Below are 17,323 nucleotides of genomic sequence, written 5' to 3'. Positions count from 1 at the left end.
GCCCAGACCGCAAGGCTTTTTGGAGTTCTGAGGTGGGAGAGAGAGTCTCCCTTGCTGGGGAGTGCAGGGAGGGCTTCATGGAGGAGGAGAGCTTGTAGGAAAAGAGGGAAAGCCATTCCACAAGCCAAGGCCTGGATGTGGGAATAAGCAAGGGAGTTTGAGGGCAGGTCCGGATGGAGCAGAGCTTTTGGGCATGGAAATCGAGGTCTGCGAGGGGCAAGGGCCAGTGGTGGGGGGCCTTGAAAGCCCACTGAGGAGTTAGGACCCCTGCAGGCCTTGCATCCTGGCTACTGTGATTTCACACAAGGCCTGTGAAGCACAGAGCCCCAAGATGGGGTTCAGATCCTGTTGTTCCCATCAGTAGTGGATGACTTGAGGCCACTCATTTAACCTCTTATCTGTAAAGTGGGGCTCAAAGGCAGTGATGGCACCGACTTGGGGTTCTTGTGAATAAATGCACCACTGTTGGTGAAAACCCCCAGCGTAGGACGAGAACCCTTACTTGCTCTGGGGGTCAGCGACTGTCCGAGCCAGAGGCCTTGGTGAGGTTTGTCGAGCTGGGTGGTTCTAGTACCAACAGGATTGTTTCTCGTTTTCCAAACTCTGACCCCCAAGCTTGGACCAGCCAGGTTCTGTCTGAGTCTTGGATTGGCGTCATTGGCCTTGTCTCAGGAGGCGTTCTGCCCGCCCGGCCACCAGCCCTGGGGACGGAGCCAATCCGGGGACATGTGCCCTGAGGCCTCACACTGTCTTCTCCGTTTGTCCGCAGCCCGTCAACACGGAGAGTGCACCGAAGAATGTAGTGGACACGGTGAGTGACAGCAGATGGCGGGCTGGCAGGGGACGGCCTGGGGACGCTGGAAGGCAGAAGGTGGATTAGGGGGAAAGTGGACAGAGGTGTTTGGAGACTTCCTTCTGGAGTAGACGTGGGGAACGTGGGGGTCGTGGTGGGGATGTGGGTCGTCGAGAGCCTGGCATCTGACCGTCCCTGTGTGTTAGGAAATGGATTGCTGGGGAACCAGGCCGACGGAGAGGGCGAGGCAGGGGTGGGGGCCGAGAGGGAGAGGCTGGTGGTTAAATGTGGGCTTTATTAAATATGTAGAATGTGAGAAAGCTGGGCAGATCTTTCCAAACAGATCTTTCTGACTTAGCAGAGAGACACTTTCCTGGAGGCTGCATGGAGGAGGAGGGGAAGAAAGTGGGTGGGTCATGCAGTGAATGGGGAAACTGAGGTCAGCAGCCGAGAAGCGTCTCCTGGCAGTGGCCGGCACGGAATAACGGGCTTGGAGATGGAGGGCTTGGGTTCAAATCCTGACTCCTCCAAGGTTCTAGCTGTGTGACTGCAGGCACGTCATGAGCCTCTCTGTGCCCCAGTTTTCTTGTCTGCAGAATGGGACTAATAGTATCTCCTACAGGAGTGGTCGTGAGCCACAAATGAGAGGGTGTGGTTAGCTCTGAGGGGCCTTTAGTGGATAAAGAAATGTTAAACAACCAAGTCCCCTCCCAGACCCCTCTCCCCCGGCCCCTGCCTACCCCTGCACCCCCCCCCACCCCTGCCAACCGCAGCCGGTGAAAGACCTGGAGCCTTTGGATGACTTTCCCGGGCTCCCCGCTCTGACTGCCTTTTCTCTGTCTCCAGGGAGAAGGAGCCTTCCGGGGTGGAAGCACAGGGAAAAGCCTTGAGGGAGACGTGAGTATGGGCAGGGGAGGAGAAGGATGTGGCGGGCCTTCGTGCCCAGGGGGTGGGGGGAGATGGATGATGTCTCCCACCTGTCTTGTTTGGGGGGGCTCCCTTGCCTCCTCTCCAGAAGGCCCGGCAGGGGTGCTCAGCTCGATTGCTGGGCAGGCGGAGCAGGGGAGGAGGGGCTGGGAGGGTGAGCAGGCCCCGTTTCCTTACGCATTGGGCCTCCGCACTCGGCCTCCGTCGTGGCTTTGGCCTCCGGCTCAGCTGGATCCAGAGCTCCTTTGCCATCACTTTGCCAGACCTCAGGGCTCCAGGGGGCGGAGGGAGGAGAGAGAGGGCGTGCCCTGCGAGCCTGGCTTGGTGGTGAGCAGTCACCAAGGTAAGGAAAGGGGGGTGGGCAATACCGCAGCAAGAGGGACTCAAGGCAGAGAAGAAGAGGGACTCCCGGGCTCTTAGAGGCTCAGCAGACCTTGGGGAATTGCAGGCTCTGCTTCTTTGGAGAGAGGAGTCTTTGAAAATGGCAGAAGCCTTTCTGTGGCTTAAATGCCATTGATTCGGGGGGAAGCTGGAGGATGGGCCGGCTGGTCCCCCTGGGCTCCCCCTGCCATGCATTTTTGCTGGGGGGCAGTGGGCAAATTCCTTACATGGAGGGACCCCAGAGGAGGGCAGAGGGGCTCTCCCGGGACCCTGCTTTGAGCAGTGCTTGTATCTGGGCTGGTCCTCACACCCCAGGGAAGGATGTCCGACACAGTTGGGCCTTTCTCTTTCTCCCTCACCCTTCTCTGACAATTGCCCCTGCGCGGGCCTCTCCATCCTCGCCCGCTCTGATCTGCAGAGGAACAGGGAGTGGTTTTGGCGGTTGGCAAGGGGGGAGCTGTTGATGGCATGAGGCCCTATCATCTGACAGCTGCCTGACCCACAGTGAGGAGGGCCCCAGAGGGAGGTGCTGGGGAGCAGGAGGCAGCTCCTGCAGGCGGCCGCACTTCTGCGGTGAGCCCACTTGCCACTGCCTCATTGCCGGGGGACAGCCCTGCACGGCCAGCCCTGCAAGGCGGAGGGTCCCTGGGGCCGCCCGGGGCCCTCCAGGAGGAACAGGAGCATGGCTCTCAAATTAGTGGGGAAGGCTCTGTTCAAGGTATGTGCGGGTCCTGTGGGCGTGGACTACACCTGTTGGGGAGGGACCTTTGTCCGAGCTTGTGATGTTTCTGGGGCTGGGGTGCAGGATAGAAATTAATTTTTTGTGTGTGCCTGCTGCTGAGGATTAACTAGCTTAATATACACAAAGCACACAATATGTGCTCAATAAACATTAGCCATTCTTACTACTGTTATTTTGTCTAAGGGCCAGGAGCTGGGCTGGGTGTTTTTGGTCCCCATGACACCGCCCATGGCAGATGCTATGGACCCATTTTATAGATCAGGAAACAGAGGCTTGAAGGGGCTCAATGAGCTGATGAAGGCCTTCTCCATCCCTTCCTGGGACCGCTGCGTGGCTCTGGTGTTATCTAGGGCTCCCAACCCTTGCCTGGGGGACAAGATGGTGGTGCGGGAACCACACCTTTTAGCCAATGGTCTGGACACTCTTATAAGCCGACTCCTGGAGCTGCTGTTCCCACAACCCCAGCCTGGGCCTGACAGATCTTATAAGGGAAAGTGCAGCAAGAGAGAGTGAAGTGAGACATCATGAAGAACTTTTTGATGCGAGGGTGTGTATGACTTTGGTCCTGGGGAGGAAAGAGTTGTCCGTTTAGTTGGGACTAGAGGTTTTTTTTAGGAGAAAGTTTTGTTGCTCTGGCATGAATGAGTTTTGGTCTAGTTAGTCTAGTTAAAGGAGTGCGAAAGGCTGAACAAGCGAGCAGATTCCAGCATGGCCTGCGTACCGCCAAGGAGGAGAGAAAGCCTAATTTTTAAGGTTCCCAGGCACCTGTCCCAGGTGGGCAGACCCCAGGGTCCCTAAGTCGGTCCCCTTCCCAGCCACGGGCCCCCTGCAGTCTGCCCGGGTGAGGAGACCCATGGTCGAGGCGGCACGGCTGCTGCCCTGGGCCTGCTGCTGTGATAATGTGCCTGTTTGTTGAGCTGTTTTCCTGTCTCTGGCCCGCGGCCCAGGACTCACGGCCGGAATGGCTGTTTTCCTCTGACGGGGCTGGTGTGGAGCGGAGTTTGTGGATGGTGTGCTGTGTCGCACTTTGTTTTGGAAAAATCCAGGCTGGTGGGCAGGAAGGAGAGAGGAAGAGGTGTGGCTGCAGGGGCCGGTGTGGGAGGGAGGGGGTGGCCGGAGCCCCCAGGGGAGACGCTGGAATGGGGCTAGGCCCCTGACGTAGGTTGGTCACCAATCTCTGGCTGCTTGACACAGCCCCTGGTGTTGCTCACAGACCCTCCTCCCAGCTTTGCTCCCTGGGGACTGGGGCTCAGGAAACGGCTTTTCTTTTGGTCCGGAGCTGCTGTGTTTGGTCTGTGGACCTCAAAGGAAGGCAGGACTCTTCCCACACAGTCGTTCTCTGAACCAACCCCGCCCAGGTCCTGGGGTTCCCGCTCCTTGCTGCACTGCGGAGAAGAATGCGGCGAATAACGGAGCCTAGGGTTGCAGACCTTGAGCCGCTCGAGAGTGTCCGAGCGGTGATCAGCCGTGAGGACCAAGACAAAAAGAGTTGGCTGGATCTGCAGCAGGAAGAGTGAGGGTTAGATACCAGGAGGAACTTCCTGATAGAGAAGTCAGACACTGTTTGGGGGAGGCTGTGGAATTTCCTCTCATGGTGTCCTTTTAGCAAAAGAGGACTGTGTTTTGGGGGTGATGATAGGGGAGAGTTCTTCTCGGTGCCTAGGGAGTTGGATCAAAAGTTCTGTTATTGATCTCTGTCTTGGCAGGAGTTGGGAGGAAGTTCAAAGCTGTGTGGTAAAGGCCTTCGAGAGCCCCAGAGAGGAAAAGAACGGGATTACAGGCAGATGCAGAGCTTATTTTTCTTTTTAATGTCAAATCTGTGTGGTGCTCTTTGTAAAGCCCTCTGGTAATTCCCCCTGGGGGCTCTATGTGGAGCAGGTAAATTGTGTGAAATCGTGTGAGCACTGAGCTGTACCCATTTTACAGATTGGTCAATGGGACCAAGCAGCTGCTTCTCCCACCCGCCCCAATGATGAGTATCCTCCTTCACAGAGTATAAGCTCTGTGAGGTCAGGACTTCACTCCCTCTGGTCCCTGGGGCTGCAATGTCGCCTGGCACACAGCCAGGAAGGAGGGGCTGATCACGATGATGGAGATGCCCGCATCTCTCCGCTCACTCGCAGCCCTCTTGAGAAGGCCAGCGTGATGAGGCAGTGGCAGAAGGCACCGTCTCTGGCCCTGGGTGTGAGGTCACCTGTGTGTTTTGAAGCATTAGCTTGTGTTTGCTCATACCTCCCCCAGCCCACGTGTGGTTCTCCGGTTCTCCGTGTGGCTCTGTGTCCACCAGCACTCGGACATGTCCCCCGTGCACGTCCGCTTTCTGCCAGCGAGTGTCACATGCCCCCAAACTTTTCAGAAAACAGGAAGCCCCGTCAGTGAGAGGGCAGCTCAGTGATTCATTGGGGGATGACCGGCCAGCTGTTCATCCCTGTCCTCTCTGCGCTGGGGTCAGTGTCCGGGGTGGCTTCCTCCCCTGTCTCCCCTTCCCCGCCCGGCCTGAGGGAGCAGAGCGGGCTGGACTTTGTCTTATCACCTCTGGAGGTGGCTTGGCCAGACTTGGTGGGGGCCAAGTTTTTATTTGTCTTCCCTGGCTTTTTTGGGGTGAGGAAACCGAGGAATGTAGAATGTTGTAACGTTGGGAAGCGGGGTGGAGAAACGGGAACCAGCTCTCCTGGCCCGCTCGTCCTTCTCACCCCTGTGCCCACGGAAGCTCTCGGCTCCCCGTGGCTCCCCAGCCTCCTTGCCAAGACCGTCTCAATGCCCCACTGTCTCCTGGGGCCTGGACCCGTGGTCCTGGCCACACCTCGAGCCTTGGCTCCAGTGGTGGCTTCCAGAAGCAGCTGTGGTGGCCTCCTCCAGAAGTGGCTGTGGATCAGCAGCAGATGAAACCCTGAGGGGCTGTTTATAGCAGGGTGGCCCTGGGGCCTGGAGCAGGGCCTGGGGCCTGGGGAGGTTCCCTGACTCCTCATCTGGGACCAGCGAAATGGAGATGGATGAAGTGTCGGGTTTCTTCGTTCTTCTGGGTGGGTAGTTTTGGAACGGCCTGGCTTGGGGGTTGAAAACCAAATACAACCTCTCCTTACCGTCCCCCCGCTCCCTGACGCCTGACTCATGCAAACCCAAGTCCTCGGGACCAGGAGCGCTGCGCAGACAGAGACACTTTCCGCCCAGTGGCCACACTTGGCTGTTCTGTTCTCTCGTGGGCACCGAGGCTGAGCTGCTCAGAGCTGGGTGACAGCCCGGGCGGACGGTTCCCGGCACAGCCTGCTCCCGGGCGGCCGGATGGAGAATCCTCCCCTCAGTGGGGCTGCCCTATCTTTGGGCTCAGCTGGGAGCCGGGCCTCCCGGCCCACCCGCCCTTGCCTCGTCGGCGCTGCGGGGGCCTGGAGAAGGCTGAAGGGGGCTCCTCTTCTCGGGGCCCCGGTGGTCAAACCCGAAGTCTGAGGGTGAATCCTGCCAGGCGTCAGCTTCCCCAGGACTTGGGGTGAGTCACTGCGTGCCTCGGTTTCCCCTCTCCTCAGCAGATTGCGGTCCCCTGTCCTCCAAGAGGTGGTTGCCACTTGGTGGTCAGGAAAGGCCGGTTTCTGGGAGGCACAGAGATGTTTGGAAGGTGCCAGTGGGCTCAGAGGGCTCTGGCTGAGCCCGGAAATCTAGAAATTGGGCGTCCGATTCTGCATCGTGTGAGGTGGCTGAAAGGATGGGCTGTGGTAGAGGTGACGCAGGGTTTGATTTCTGGTTTGGTTGTATCTCTACCCGTTTAATTGTGTGTGATGTAATAACAGTAACAAAATGTAAAGGCCTTATATGCTAATTCCTTTTAATCTTCATACAGCCCATAAGGATTGCCCCATATGATACGTGACATCACAGGGGCCCAGAGTGTGAAGTAACACAAGGATGCCCGGCAGGATGCTGAGGGCTCTGACCCTGTGCCTTCATCACTGCACCACAGGGCTGCCCTGGGGTGTTTTGGACACCAACTTGGGTCCATTGGCCTAATTTTGTGCAAATTGACAACCCTGGAGATGGGAGCGGGTGACAGACAAGGGGCGGTGGTCCTTAGGAGCGCGATCTACTGCCTAGCCCTGGTCTCTGTTGGTACATGCCACGCCTGGCTGCTCTCCTCTCAGAAGTTTTGGTTGAATGACTCGGAGTTGCTGTTTTAAAGGAGAGGAGTGTGGGATGATGGTGGTCGGAGGGGAAAGGTTCAGAACCGGACAGAGGGCTGCCATTGCTCAGCTTTCCTTCTTTTATGCTTGCAATCTGTATTCTCCACTTGGGAGATGTGGGGTTACTATTACGACGTCCAGTGAGTCAAGATGAAATGTGTTTCCATCAGTGTAGGAACTGTTTTATTGAGTGTGTACTTAGTGCCCATGGCGCCAGCCCAGGCGTGGTGCCTTTCTCAGCATTTGGGATTCTTCCTCCCCTGGGGCGGGGAAGCCTGTCCCCTTGGGGGCTCATGTGCACACAGGCACACTCGTGTGGCATTAGCGTTGATTGCTGTTGGCTTTGGTTTGCTGTGTTGCTGGGGTGTTAGGGTGCCTGGGCTGGGATGCTGGCACAGAAAGGAGAGGAGCGTCTGTGTTTCCCCACAGCCCTGACCACTCCCGTGGACGGCTGTGCGCCTGCCTCCTCCGTAACGCTGTTCTCCTCTCTCCTTCCCAGGGCTCCACCAGAGTCCCCCTGAGCGTCCAGCCGCGTCCCCAGCCCATCAGGTATGCCGGGCCCATGGGGGGCAGGGGTGGGCGTGCCGGCAGCGAGGTCACTGTGGGTGTCCCGGCAAGTCATGCCTTTGGGTCTCTGAGACCGAAGTCCTAAAGCCACTGGTGGGGAACATGGGTGGACGTGAAGGCCACAGAGAGAGGATGGAGGCGATGCCACTGGGGAATGGTCGTGTTTTGAGTTCTAGCTCGAAGCCAGGCCTTGAGCTGGATTCTTTATTTACCTGCATGATCTCATCTAGTCCTTACAATGACCGTGCAAGATAGGTATTTTATTCCCATTTGGCTGATGAAAAAACTGAGTCTCTGAGAGATGAGGTGACTTGTTAAAGGTCACACAACCCCAAGAGGCAGCACTAGGGTTGGCATAAAGACCTCTTCTAGATCCTGTTCCTCTCCATAGAGAGGGGATCCTGAGGTCCGAGGGCTGGTTATGAAAGGAAAGTTCTCTATCTGGCAGGGCCGCTGGAGGCTAGGGGAAGGGGATGCACAGGGGACTTGGTGCCTTGTTGATCCAGAGTCTGTTTTCCCGGAGTCCAGGTTCTCTGGTTCTCGGGCCCCTCCCTCTCTGCCTCACCTTCACCCCTAAGGCTCCCGAGATAAGTGAGAATCTGGCCCTGGGGAGATGGACCCCCAGCCAGACAGGGCCTGGTGTGTGGCTGAAGCTCCTGGCAGGATGTGGCCCAGCTGCCAGCTGCCCACAGACAGGAGCGGCTCTTTAGAGGACCCCCTGCCTCCCCTACAGCTGAGAACCACCTTGGGGTGGGTGGTGCGAGTGCGATGCTGAGGCTGTCCAGGCGGTGGTGCTGTTCTGCCGTGGGTGGGCAGTGGCCTGAGATGGGAACCCCACCTCCAGAGGCTGCAGTGAGCAGCTTCTCTTAGGGACAAGGGTTAGGGTTAGGGTTAGGGTTAGGGTCAGGGTCAGGGTCAGGGTCAGGGTCAGGGTTAGGGTTAGGACTCAGAGGCCGAATTCAAACTGGGCTCCTCACTGCAGCCCACTGGCCCCTCTCCCACGTGGTCCCTGTCTCTGTCACGGGGGAGAAGCCGTATGTCACCCTCGGCTCCCCCATCTCCAAGCCCCGTCTACACAGTTGGGCTACAGTTAACCCTGATGGAGATCTGGGGCCTGGCCCGCGGCTCAGCATGCTGGGGCTGTAGCCCCCCGTGCTGCCCCGTCACTTTGAAATACCCTGGTGGTGTCCTCCCGCTGCCCCTCCAGTCAGCCGTACCCCACTGTAGTGATAGGTTATCAGAATGAAATGTGTGTTGCCCGCCTTGGGTGGAGAGGGGAAGGGAGACACTAGGAGGCTGGTGATGGGGTAAGAAGGTGTGGGGTGGGGAGGGTGGGAGGCACCCTCAGAAGGTACAGCGGGGCTTCAGAGTGGAATTCCAGTGTCCCGAGATTCGTTTCCCGTTCCCATCAGCTCCCCAGTGGGCACCCTGGACTCTGCCCCTGGAAGAGAACCTGGGTGAGGGATAGAGATGTGGGACCCTACCTCCCCTCACCCAGTGGCCACCCTGGGGACTCTCCATCTCTCCGAGAAGCTCAGGTGGTGCTGGGGTGTCTGGGAGCCGCCTGCAACCATAGCAGCAAAGGCCCAGCACCCTCTGCTTCCGGGGCCCTTGGAAAACAGAGAGGCCACTGCCAAGAAGCAGCGCTGGCAGCCGGTGGGAGCTGCCAGAGGGGCGGAGGGAGCCGGGAATCAAAGGGCAGGAGTTGGCCTGCCTCCGGGGAGGGCTGGAATGTGCGCTGTGGTCTGGCTTACCTGGCGCCCAGGTGAGCATGTCACCTGAGCTGCCCTTTCCCCTGAGAGGCCTCCCCGCCCCCTCCAGAGCTCGGGAGCAAGGCGAGGGCAGCAGGAGGCTCAGCTCTGGGATGCTGGAGAGCACCCAGCTCAGGCTCTCCTTCCTCTTCCGGAGCCGTCTTAGGATCCTTTGAGAGACTTCTGGTGGCCACGGTGTGTCGGGAGGCAGAGCTGGACCCCTGGGTTCCTGCTAGTTCCTGCCCTGGCTCTGACCTCTGCGATCAAGGGTGAAGGCAGTGGCAACAGGGCTGATGGGCACCTAGGATTGGTGTCATCACTGTTGGGTTCTGATGAGGCTTGAGGTCCTTGCTGCCCCTGCCCAGCTCTGCTCTCTCCGGCACTCCCAGGCTGGCTCTGCTCGCTGCACCGGCCTTGCCGGGGGAAGCCTCTGGCCTTGGCTGTGGGTCAGGGAGCCGCCAAGCCCCTCAGGTTGGATATGGGGGGCATGTACGGTGCGTAGGGGGTGCAGATACCTGGACCTTGCCCTGGGAGGCTGGATTTGGATCTAGACCCCCACCCCCCGCACTGTCTCCCCAGAAACATGAGTGTGAGCCGGACCATGGAGGACAGCTGCGAGCTAGACCTGGTGTACGTCACCGAGAGGATCATCGCCGTCTCCTTCCCCAGCACCACCAATGAGGAGAGCTTCCGGAGCAACCTCCGTGAGGTGGCCCAGATGCTCAAGTCCAAACATGGAGGCAACTACCTGGTGAGGACGAGCTCTCGCCCGCGGGTCCAGTGCCCCCGTCCTGCTCACCGTCCGCACTGCTGCATGCCTGCGCCCTGCCCCTGGGCCAGCTCCTCCTCTTCTCTTCCTTCAGCTGCCCTCGGGCCTGAGCATCTCTCGTGGCCCGAGCATCTCTCGTGGCCCGTGTCTTCACTCCCTCTGCAGCTCAGCTCTGCTGTAAGGAGTATATCTGCAGTGGGAATGCAGTGTGTGTAGCCGTGGTGTGTGTGTGTGTGTGTGTGTGTGTGTGTGTGTTCACCAAGAGGAGAGAATAACAACAAGAGCTCATGTTCTCGAGCACCTGCTACGAGCCAGGCCCTGTTCTACTGCCTTCCACGTATTTAACTTCACAACAGCCCCAGAAGGCAGTCGCGGCCGGAGCACAGAGAGGTGGCGTGTTTGCCTAAGGTCACAGTGTCAGCAAGTGGCTGAGCTGGCACACTGTCGGCACTTCTGAGAAGTCTTAGGGCAGTGTTGTGGCAGCCTGCGTCTTAAGGGACCTTGTACTGCCGGCGCCTGTGTTGCTGGCACCGAAGTTGTACGTGGCCCGGGAGAGTCACCTAACAGATGCAGATGAGGTGGTGGCCCGTGGTTCCTCTAACATCAGAAAGGCTGGCCTGGAGGCTTGGACCTGTCCTTGCCCCAGAGGAGGCACAGGTCCACTTTCTAGGGAGGTACATGTGGGCTGGGACCTTGGACCAGACTGTGCAACCTCGAGGGGCTGCCCCGGAATGGTTGAGCAGAGGTGGGGTGCGGAGGCTGGGATAGGGCCCTGGGCTGCTGTAATGAATTACCACAAACTTGGTGTCTTAAAACATCAGAATTTATTTCTTCCCAGTTCTGGAGGCCAGGAGTGCAAACCAAGGCGTCTGCAGGGCTGTGCTCCCTCTGAAGGCTCTGGGGGGATGCTGCCTTGCCTCTTCCTGGCTTCCAGTGGCCCCGCAATCCTTGGTGACCCTCGGCTTGCGGCTGCGTGGCTCTAATCACGTGGCCTTGCTTCTTTCCTGTGTCTCAGTGTGTCCTCTCCTCTTCTTGTAAGGCCCACCCTAAATCCAGGATGATCTCATCTCGAGATCCTTAACAACTTACATCAGCAGAGGCCCTATTTCCAAATAAGGTCACATTCTGAAGTTCCGGGTGGACGTGACTTTTTGCAGGACACTCTTCAGCCCACTCCAGAGGCCCGTCCATCAGCTGTGCTGGGCACTGCTAAGTGCCCAGCTTTAGCCATCAGAAAGTCCCGGGTTCAAATGCTGGCTCTGCTCTTACTAACCATCTGATCTGGGCCACTTAGCCTCACTGAACCTTAGGGTTCCCATCTGTAAAATGGGTCTGATAACACTACCTACCTCTTATGATTGTTGAGAGAGTTAAGCCAGCTGTTAGATGTAAAGTCCTTAGCACGGGGCTGGCGGGTTGTGGACGCTCGAGTGGCTGCCGTTGTTAACGTAATCAAGTGTGTTCCTTTGTGGGGCTCAAGAGTGGACTAGAAGCCATCTGAGATCCTTCTCGATTTCAGGAGTCCTGGATTCCAGGATTCTGTGCGCTGCCACCCTCCCTCCGTCCTGCCTGTTCCGGGCTGTGCAGCCCTCCTTTCTCCCAGGCGACAGCACGGTGGTCTTTCAGTTCCCCAGGCTGTGGGGTGGAGGGAGGGCGCTCTGCAGGCCTCCTTCGGAGGTGGAGACGGGAATCCGAGAGATTGCGGGATTCCCAGGGGCTGTGGTTAGGCGTTGGAGGTCATCTGCTGGGAGAGGGGCATCGAGGGTCTGAGCGGGCCCGCCCAGGACGTGTGCACCCTCTGGTGGAGGGCATCTGACCACAGAGCCACTGCATCTGTGTGGGGCGAGGTGCTAAGGGTGACAGGTGAAGTGGAAACCGGAGATGGCCAAGTCCTTATCATTTAACCCCACTGATCCCCATTCAGCGTGGGGAGATGCCCGCCGTCGGGGTGGCACGTGGGACCCGAGACAGGTTCCATCCCCTTCTCGTCCTCAGTTCCGGGTATCCGTCCGCTCGCTGAGGGGCCTGGCTGAGTGTCTACATGCTTCTCTCCCTGCCCCTCTTTATCCCGAGAGCCCGCAGTTGAGTCCTGCTGGTCAATGTGTATGTCTGACGAGCTTCCCTCGTGTGCTCATGTCCGGGTAGAATTTCCAGCAGGGGGAGAGAGAGCGAGCTTCTCACCATGTCCTCCTTTCCCTCCTAGCTTTTCAACCTCTCCGAGCGGAGACCCGACATCACCAAACTCCACGCCAAGGTGAGCCGATGCCCATTAGGGGCGGGGGCCTCTCCCCGCCTGGGAGAGAAGGACAGACGGGCCCCCTCTCCCCGGGGGTCCCGCATTGGAATCTTGGGGGAACGTGCTGTGACAGTTTCAAAAGCCTCTTCACGGCTACAGTGCCATCTTCAATTTGGAAAATGGAAAATAATATATTTACTGTTTCCAGAACACAAATTACAGACAGCAAAGCTCGATACAGCGATGTCCACCCAGGTCTGCCCCCCTGAGGCACCCACAATTTCTGGGGTGAGGCTGGAGCTGTGAGATTTTTAGTTTTGTTGAAAGTATCCGGAACTGGAACTGACTGGGAATCGCCGGTGTGGACGTTCCCACTCCGGCTTCCGCTTGTCTGCTCAGTGGGCTGTGTGCTTTGCATGGGCATCTGCGCCGGCTCCTGGGGTTCTGGTGCCTGTCGCTGTGTGACCCTGGGCAGGCGGTAGACTTCTCTGGGCCTCAGTTTTCGTCCTTCAAAGTGGACAGGCTGGATGAGATGTGCTCGCCGGGCCCTTCCAAGCAGAGGTTCTCTTTTAAAGTTCCGTGAGTTTAGACATGTTTTGAGGAGCCTGAAGACTGCTGTTCAGATCTGTCCTCTGTCCCCTTCGGGCTTCTCTTGGCTGGCCTGAAAAGTCGATGGTTTGTGTGTCCAGGGCCTGGAAAAGCCTCGAACAGCAGGGAGCCCTTTACCCCGAGCCAGGCCTCAGGGTGTCTGTGGAGGAGAGCCTGGGGGCTATGCTGGCGACCCAGCACGTTTTGAAGTCAGAGTCACGTGGAAGGGACCTTGGGCTCGTCGGCTTCAAGCCTTTGTTTTACACGCTTGGAGGAAACTGAGGCTGGGAGAGGGGCTGTGACTGGCCTGAGACCCCACAGTTGGTCAGCGTCAGAGCAGAGACTCAGGCCCAGGTCTCTGGTCCGGGCTAGGGTCCTTTACCCTCCCTTACCCTGGCTCCCAGCAAGACTGAGGGGCCAGGCAGGACTGAGGCCCAGCTGCCCAGTGCTGCACGTGGGATGTGTGTTGCCCGCGGCCCTGGTTGACTCGCCAGGGCGTCTGCCCTTTCTCCCTCTTGGCTTGGGCCACAGGTACTGGAATTTGGCTGGCCTGACCTCCACACCCCGGCCCTGGAGAAGATCTGCAGTGTCTGCAAGGCCGTGGACACCTGGCTCAACGCAGACCCCCACAACGTGGTCGTTCTACACAACAAGGTCAGGGGGCTGCGGGGCGTGTGTGTGTGTGTGTGTGTGCGTGCACACGTGCGCGTGCCCCCATGCATGAATGTATCCTTGGGTGAGCCTATACACCTGCCTGTATCATTGGATTGTGTGAGTGTGTAAGTCTGCTGTAGACATTCTCCTTTCTAGGGGACAAAGATTCTGTCCTGGGGGCGACCCCCAAGAAGTGGGGGGTACCAGCTGTGGCTCCCTCAAGTGTAGTGGGTGATCAGCTGTGTTTCCTCTCTTTGAGACTCAGTCCCCACCCCCTTCCCTCTCCTGCATCCCCCTCCCTCCTCCTGTCCTCCCTTAGAACCACCCCCTCTCGCCAGCCCCTGCCCCTTCCTCCAAGGCTTCTGGGTGGGCTCTGGGACAGGAGACCGGCCTTAGAAATAAAGGCTCTTGTGTGCTGGGGCTCTTTCAGGGAAACCGAGGCAGGATAGGTGTCGTCATCGCGGCTTACATGCACTACAGCAACATTTCTGCCAGGTAAGAGAGCCCCTGAGCCTCCTGTTCTCTGAGTATGACAGCAGGGACCCCCTCCCCCATCCACCCACAGCTCTCCCTTCCTCGGGGTGGGAGGATAGAGACAGAGGGATGCGAGGTGGAGGAGCCCGTGGAAAGGAGCAGGCGCCTGCCCACAGCTCTGAGGCAGGAGCCTGTGGACGGAGGGCAGAAGTGAGGAGAGTCCATCCCTCTGTCAGGGGACCTGCTGGGGGCACCCTTGGGGGCAGGCTCAGTCATGGACACCCCATCCAGCCAGCTTCTTGGGGCCACTTTCCCTTGCCAAACTGTCTTGTGTTTCCTTAGGTGAGCAGGGAGGGAGTCAGAAAGAAATCTTGGATCAGATCCGGGTCTGGCAGAACCATCTAGAAACTATCTCATCCGTGCCCGTGCCTCTGGCCAGCAGGGCCCTCTTCCCGCTTGGGTGTTTTGGAGCAAGAATAGGAAACACCCGGTGGATGAGTCCCACTCTGATCCCATTTTGCAGAGAGGCAGAGGAGTTCATCCGTCCATTTGTTGATTCATTTGGCAATGGTTATGGGACAGCCACTGTGCCGGGTGCTGTTCTGGGTGCTGGGAAGGCAGCCGTGGGCAAAGCCGGGCCACTGCCCTCCTGGACTTTAAGTAGACAAGGACCCCAGTAAGAGCGGGTGATACATCCTGGGAAAGTATGGAGACGAGGGGTGATCAGAGGAGGCCTCTCGAGGAGGTGATATTTGAGCAGAGATGGGAGTTAAGTGGAGGGAGGGCGGGAAGGGCTGAGTCATATAAAGTTGGGAAGGGAACCTTCCAGGTGGAGAGAAGAAGAACAAAGGTTTGCAGTGGGAAAGCGAGGGGCTGGCGTGTTCAGAGCCCAGTGAGTGGGGGGACGAAGAGTAGGAAGTGAGGCTGGAAGGAGGCAGAGCCTGGGGGGCCTCGTAGGCGATGATAAGGACATTGGAGTTGATTCTAAGAGTGATGGGACATCTTTGGAGAGCCAAGAATGGAGGAGCCACGTAAGCTATCTCTCCGTTTTAAAATGATCCCGCCTTTGAGGATGGGTAGAATGTTCTGCGGAGGGCTTGCCAGTAGGATGGCGGTTTTATGACTTTAAGAAACCCACCCCAGCCTCCTCTTTGAGCACTTCCCGTGCACCTACTGTGTGCCCACACGTGCCAGGCTGCTTTTACATGCTGTCTCTCTTGACCACCATAACAAGCTTCGAGGAAGGCGCGATTGTCACCCCATTTGACAGGAAAGGAAAATCAGGTTCAGAAAGATTAAGCAACCGGCCTCAAGGCGCGGGGCTAATAAGTAGGTGGTAGCCTTGAGATGGGCTCCCGGGCTGTCTGGCTCCGGAGCCCCCGTGCTGAGCACTGCAGCACACAGGGTGGAGGGATGATGGGGGCACTCCTTTCCTGACAGCTGCTCAGCACAGGGTGGCCGGAGGGCTCTGCAGGTCTGGAGGAGCAGGGATGGGGGAACAAAGGGCTTGTGGATGAGGCAGTTGGCTCCTCTGACCACCTGTCTCTCCCCACAGTGCCAACCAGGCCCTGGACCGGTTTGCCATGAAGCGGTTCTATGAGGATAAGATTGTGCCCATTGGTCAGCCGTCCCAGAGAAGGTGGGTCTCCGGGGCCCTTGGCCCAGTGTGTGCCTGCTCGCTGTACCTGGGGACCAGCCTTGCGTGCCCATGAAGGAGGGAACAGCGTGCCTAGGCGGGGGTGTACTGAGCATGCGTGTTCAGGCGCCAGCCTGGAGTGGTGTGAGCTCAGGGACACGGGTGAGCCTGTGGGCAGCTGTGTGTCCCCACAGGGGGGCACAGCAGTTGGCTCCTGAGGCCGGTGAGGAGAGCAGCGGGGCCGTCGGTGGGAGACGCATCAGTCTGGGCACAAGAAGGTCACTTGTCTAAGAGGGCAGTGCCATTCTTGGTCTTGGCAGCAGGATCGCTTCAGCACTTGGACCAGCCCACAGGAGCTCGTCGGCTCTGTCTGTCTCTGTCAGAGACAGTGACGGCTCTGTCACTGCTGCCGGCCCCAGGGAGGTCACAGACGCTCTCGATTAGGGTCCCCTTCTGCTGGGAGAGTTTTAAAAATGTCACCCAGGGCTCTCAACCACATGCTCCCGTTGGAGTCCACGGCAGCCGGGCAGAAAGCAGGGCAGGGATGGATTCATTCATTCATTCATTCATTCAGTAAATTTTAGGCAGTCCACCACGTTCCAAACACTGGAGATGTCTGGTTGCACAGGACAAAGTCCTTTGCCCCTAGTGAGCTGATATTCCATCGAGAAAGACGGACATTACACAAGTAGATGTGCAAACAAGACAATTTCAGATGACGATTCGTGCGGGAGAGAAAGAGAACAGAGCCCTGCAGAGACGAGAGCTGAGGGGAGGGGACGGGCGACTTTAATGAGGGCGGTCAGGGAATACCCCTCAGAGGAGGGGAATTGGAGCCCGAAGCTGAATAACGATGAGCTACCCTATACGATCCAGGGCATGCCCCTTCTACAGATGAGAAGCCCGAGCCTAGGGAGGGCACGCAACATGGCCAGAGTCCCCAGCGGGTAGTGACAGAGCTGGAATGTGTCTGGGGGCCTGTAACTCGGGCCAGGGCAGTGTCCCCACGCTGTGCTGCCCACCGTCCTGACAGCTGCCCCAGATTCTGCTCTGCGGGTGATGTGCTGTGTCATAGTGTCTGATCACAGGAAGCCACGGGTAGTGGCAGGGCCAGGTGGGTCTGGGGGAGGCTGGGGGGAGTGGGAGACGGATGGTGGGAACCTGGGCCCAGAGTGAAGAACTGGAGAGTGGGGCTCAGGCCCAGCTCCTGTGTGTGTGTGTGTGTGTGTACGTGCGTTTGTGTGGCCGGAGCTGTGGGTGCCACGCCTGTCTGTGACATCTCCCCCTGCTCTGTGCCTGTGGCTGCAGCGTGAGTCTCTCAGACACGATCTCATGGAGCCTCCCTTGTACTGGCTGATACCCAAGGGCACAGCATCAAGGTCATTTCAGATGTGAAGGGTGCTCTAGAGGGAAAAACCCAACAGAACGCGGTGGGCTAGAGTGATGGGGTGGGCGTGAGGGGATGCTTCAAAGGGATTGAGCTTCTGAGAAGGTGACGTGAGGTCTGAGAAGGGAAGGAAGCATGGGGGGAGGTCTGGGGTAAAGGGTCCAGCAGAGGGAACAGCAAGTACACAGGCTGGAAACCGAAGCATCCTGCTGTCTTTTCCAGCCCCTAGAACCCTGACTGGGCCAGTAG

General features: G+C 58.3%; 1 protein-coding gene across 1 annotated transcript in view; it reads left to right on the top strand.

The window, feature by feature from the left end:
* The window catches only part of TNS1 (tensin 1), a 167,622-nt gene that overhangs the window by 67,685 nt on the left and 82,614 nt on the right, over positions 1–17,323 (top strand). The window contains exons 3-10 of the mRNA XM_058532966.1: positions 770–811; positions 1,640–1,690; positions 7,512–7,561; positions 9,910–10,081; positions 12,303–12,353; positions 13,455–13,577; positions 14,008–14,072; positions 15,607–15,690. Of these exons, the coding sequence (XP_058388949.1) occupies positions 9,914–10,081; positions 12,303–12,353; positions 13,455–13,577; positions 14,008–14,072; positions 15,607–15,690 (491 nt within the window). The 5' untranslated portion in view covers positions 770–811; positions 1,640–1,690; positions 7,512–7,561; positions 9,910–9,913. The remainder of the gene's footprint in view (positions 1–769; positions 812–1,639; positions 1,691–7,511; positions 7,562–9,909; positions 10,082–12,302; positions 12,354–13,454; positions 13,578–14,007; positions 14,073–15,606; positions 15,691–17,323) is intronic.

The sequence above is a fragment of the Diceros bicornis genome, chromosome 37 (genome assembly GCF_020826845.1).
Source record: "Diceros bicornis minor isolate mBicDic1 chromosome 37, mDicBic1.mat.cur, whole genome shotgun sequence".
In the NCBI taxonomy this organism is placed as follows: domain Eukaryota; kingdom Metazoa; phylum Chordata; class Mammalia; order Perissodactyla; family Rhinocerotidae; genus Diceros; species Diceros bicornis.
Note: the sequence above shows the minus strand (reverse complement) of the source record. Positions and strands in the feature narration are given on the sequence as shown.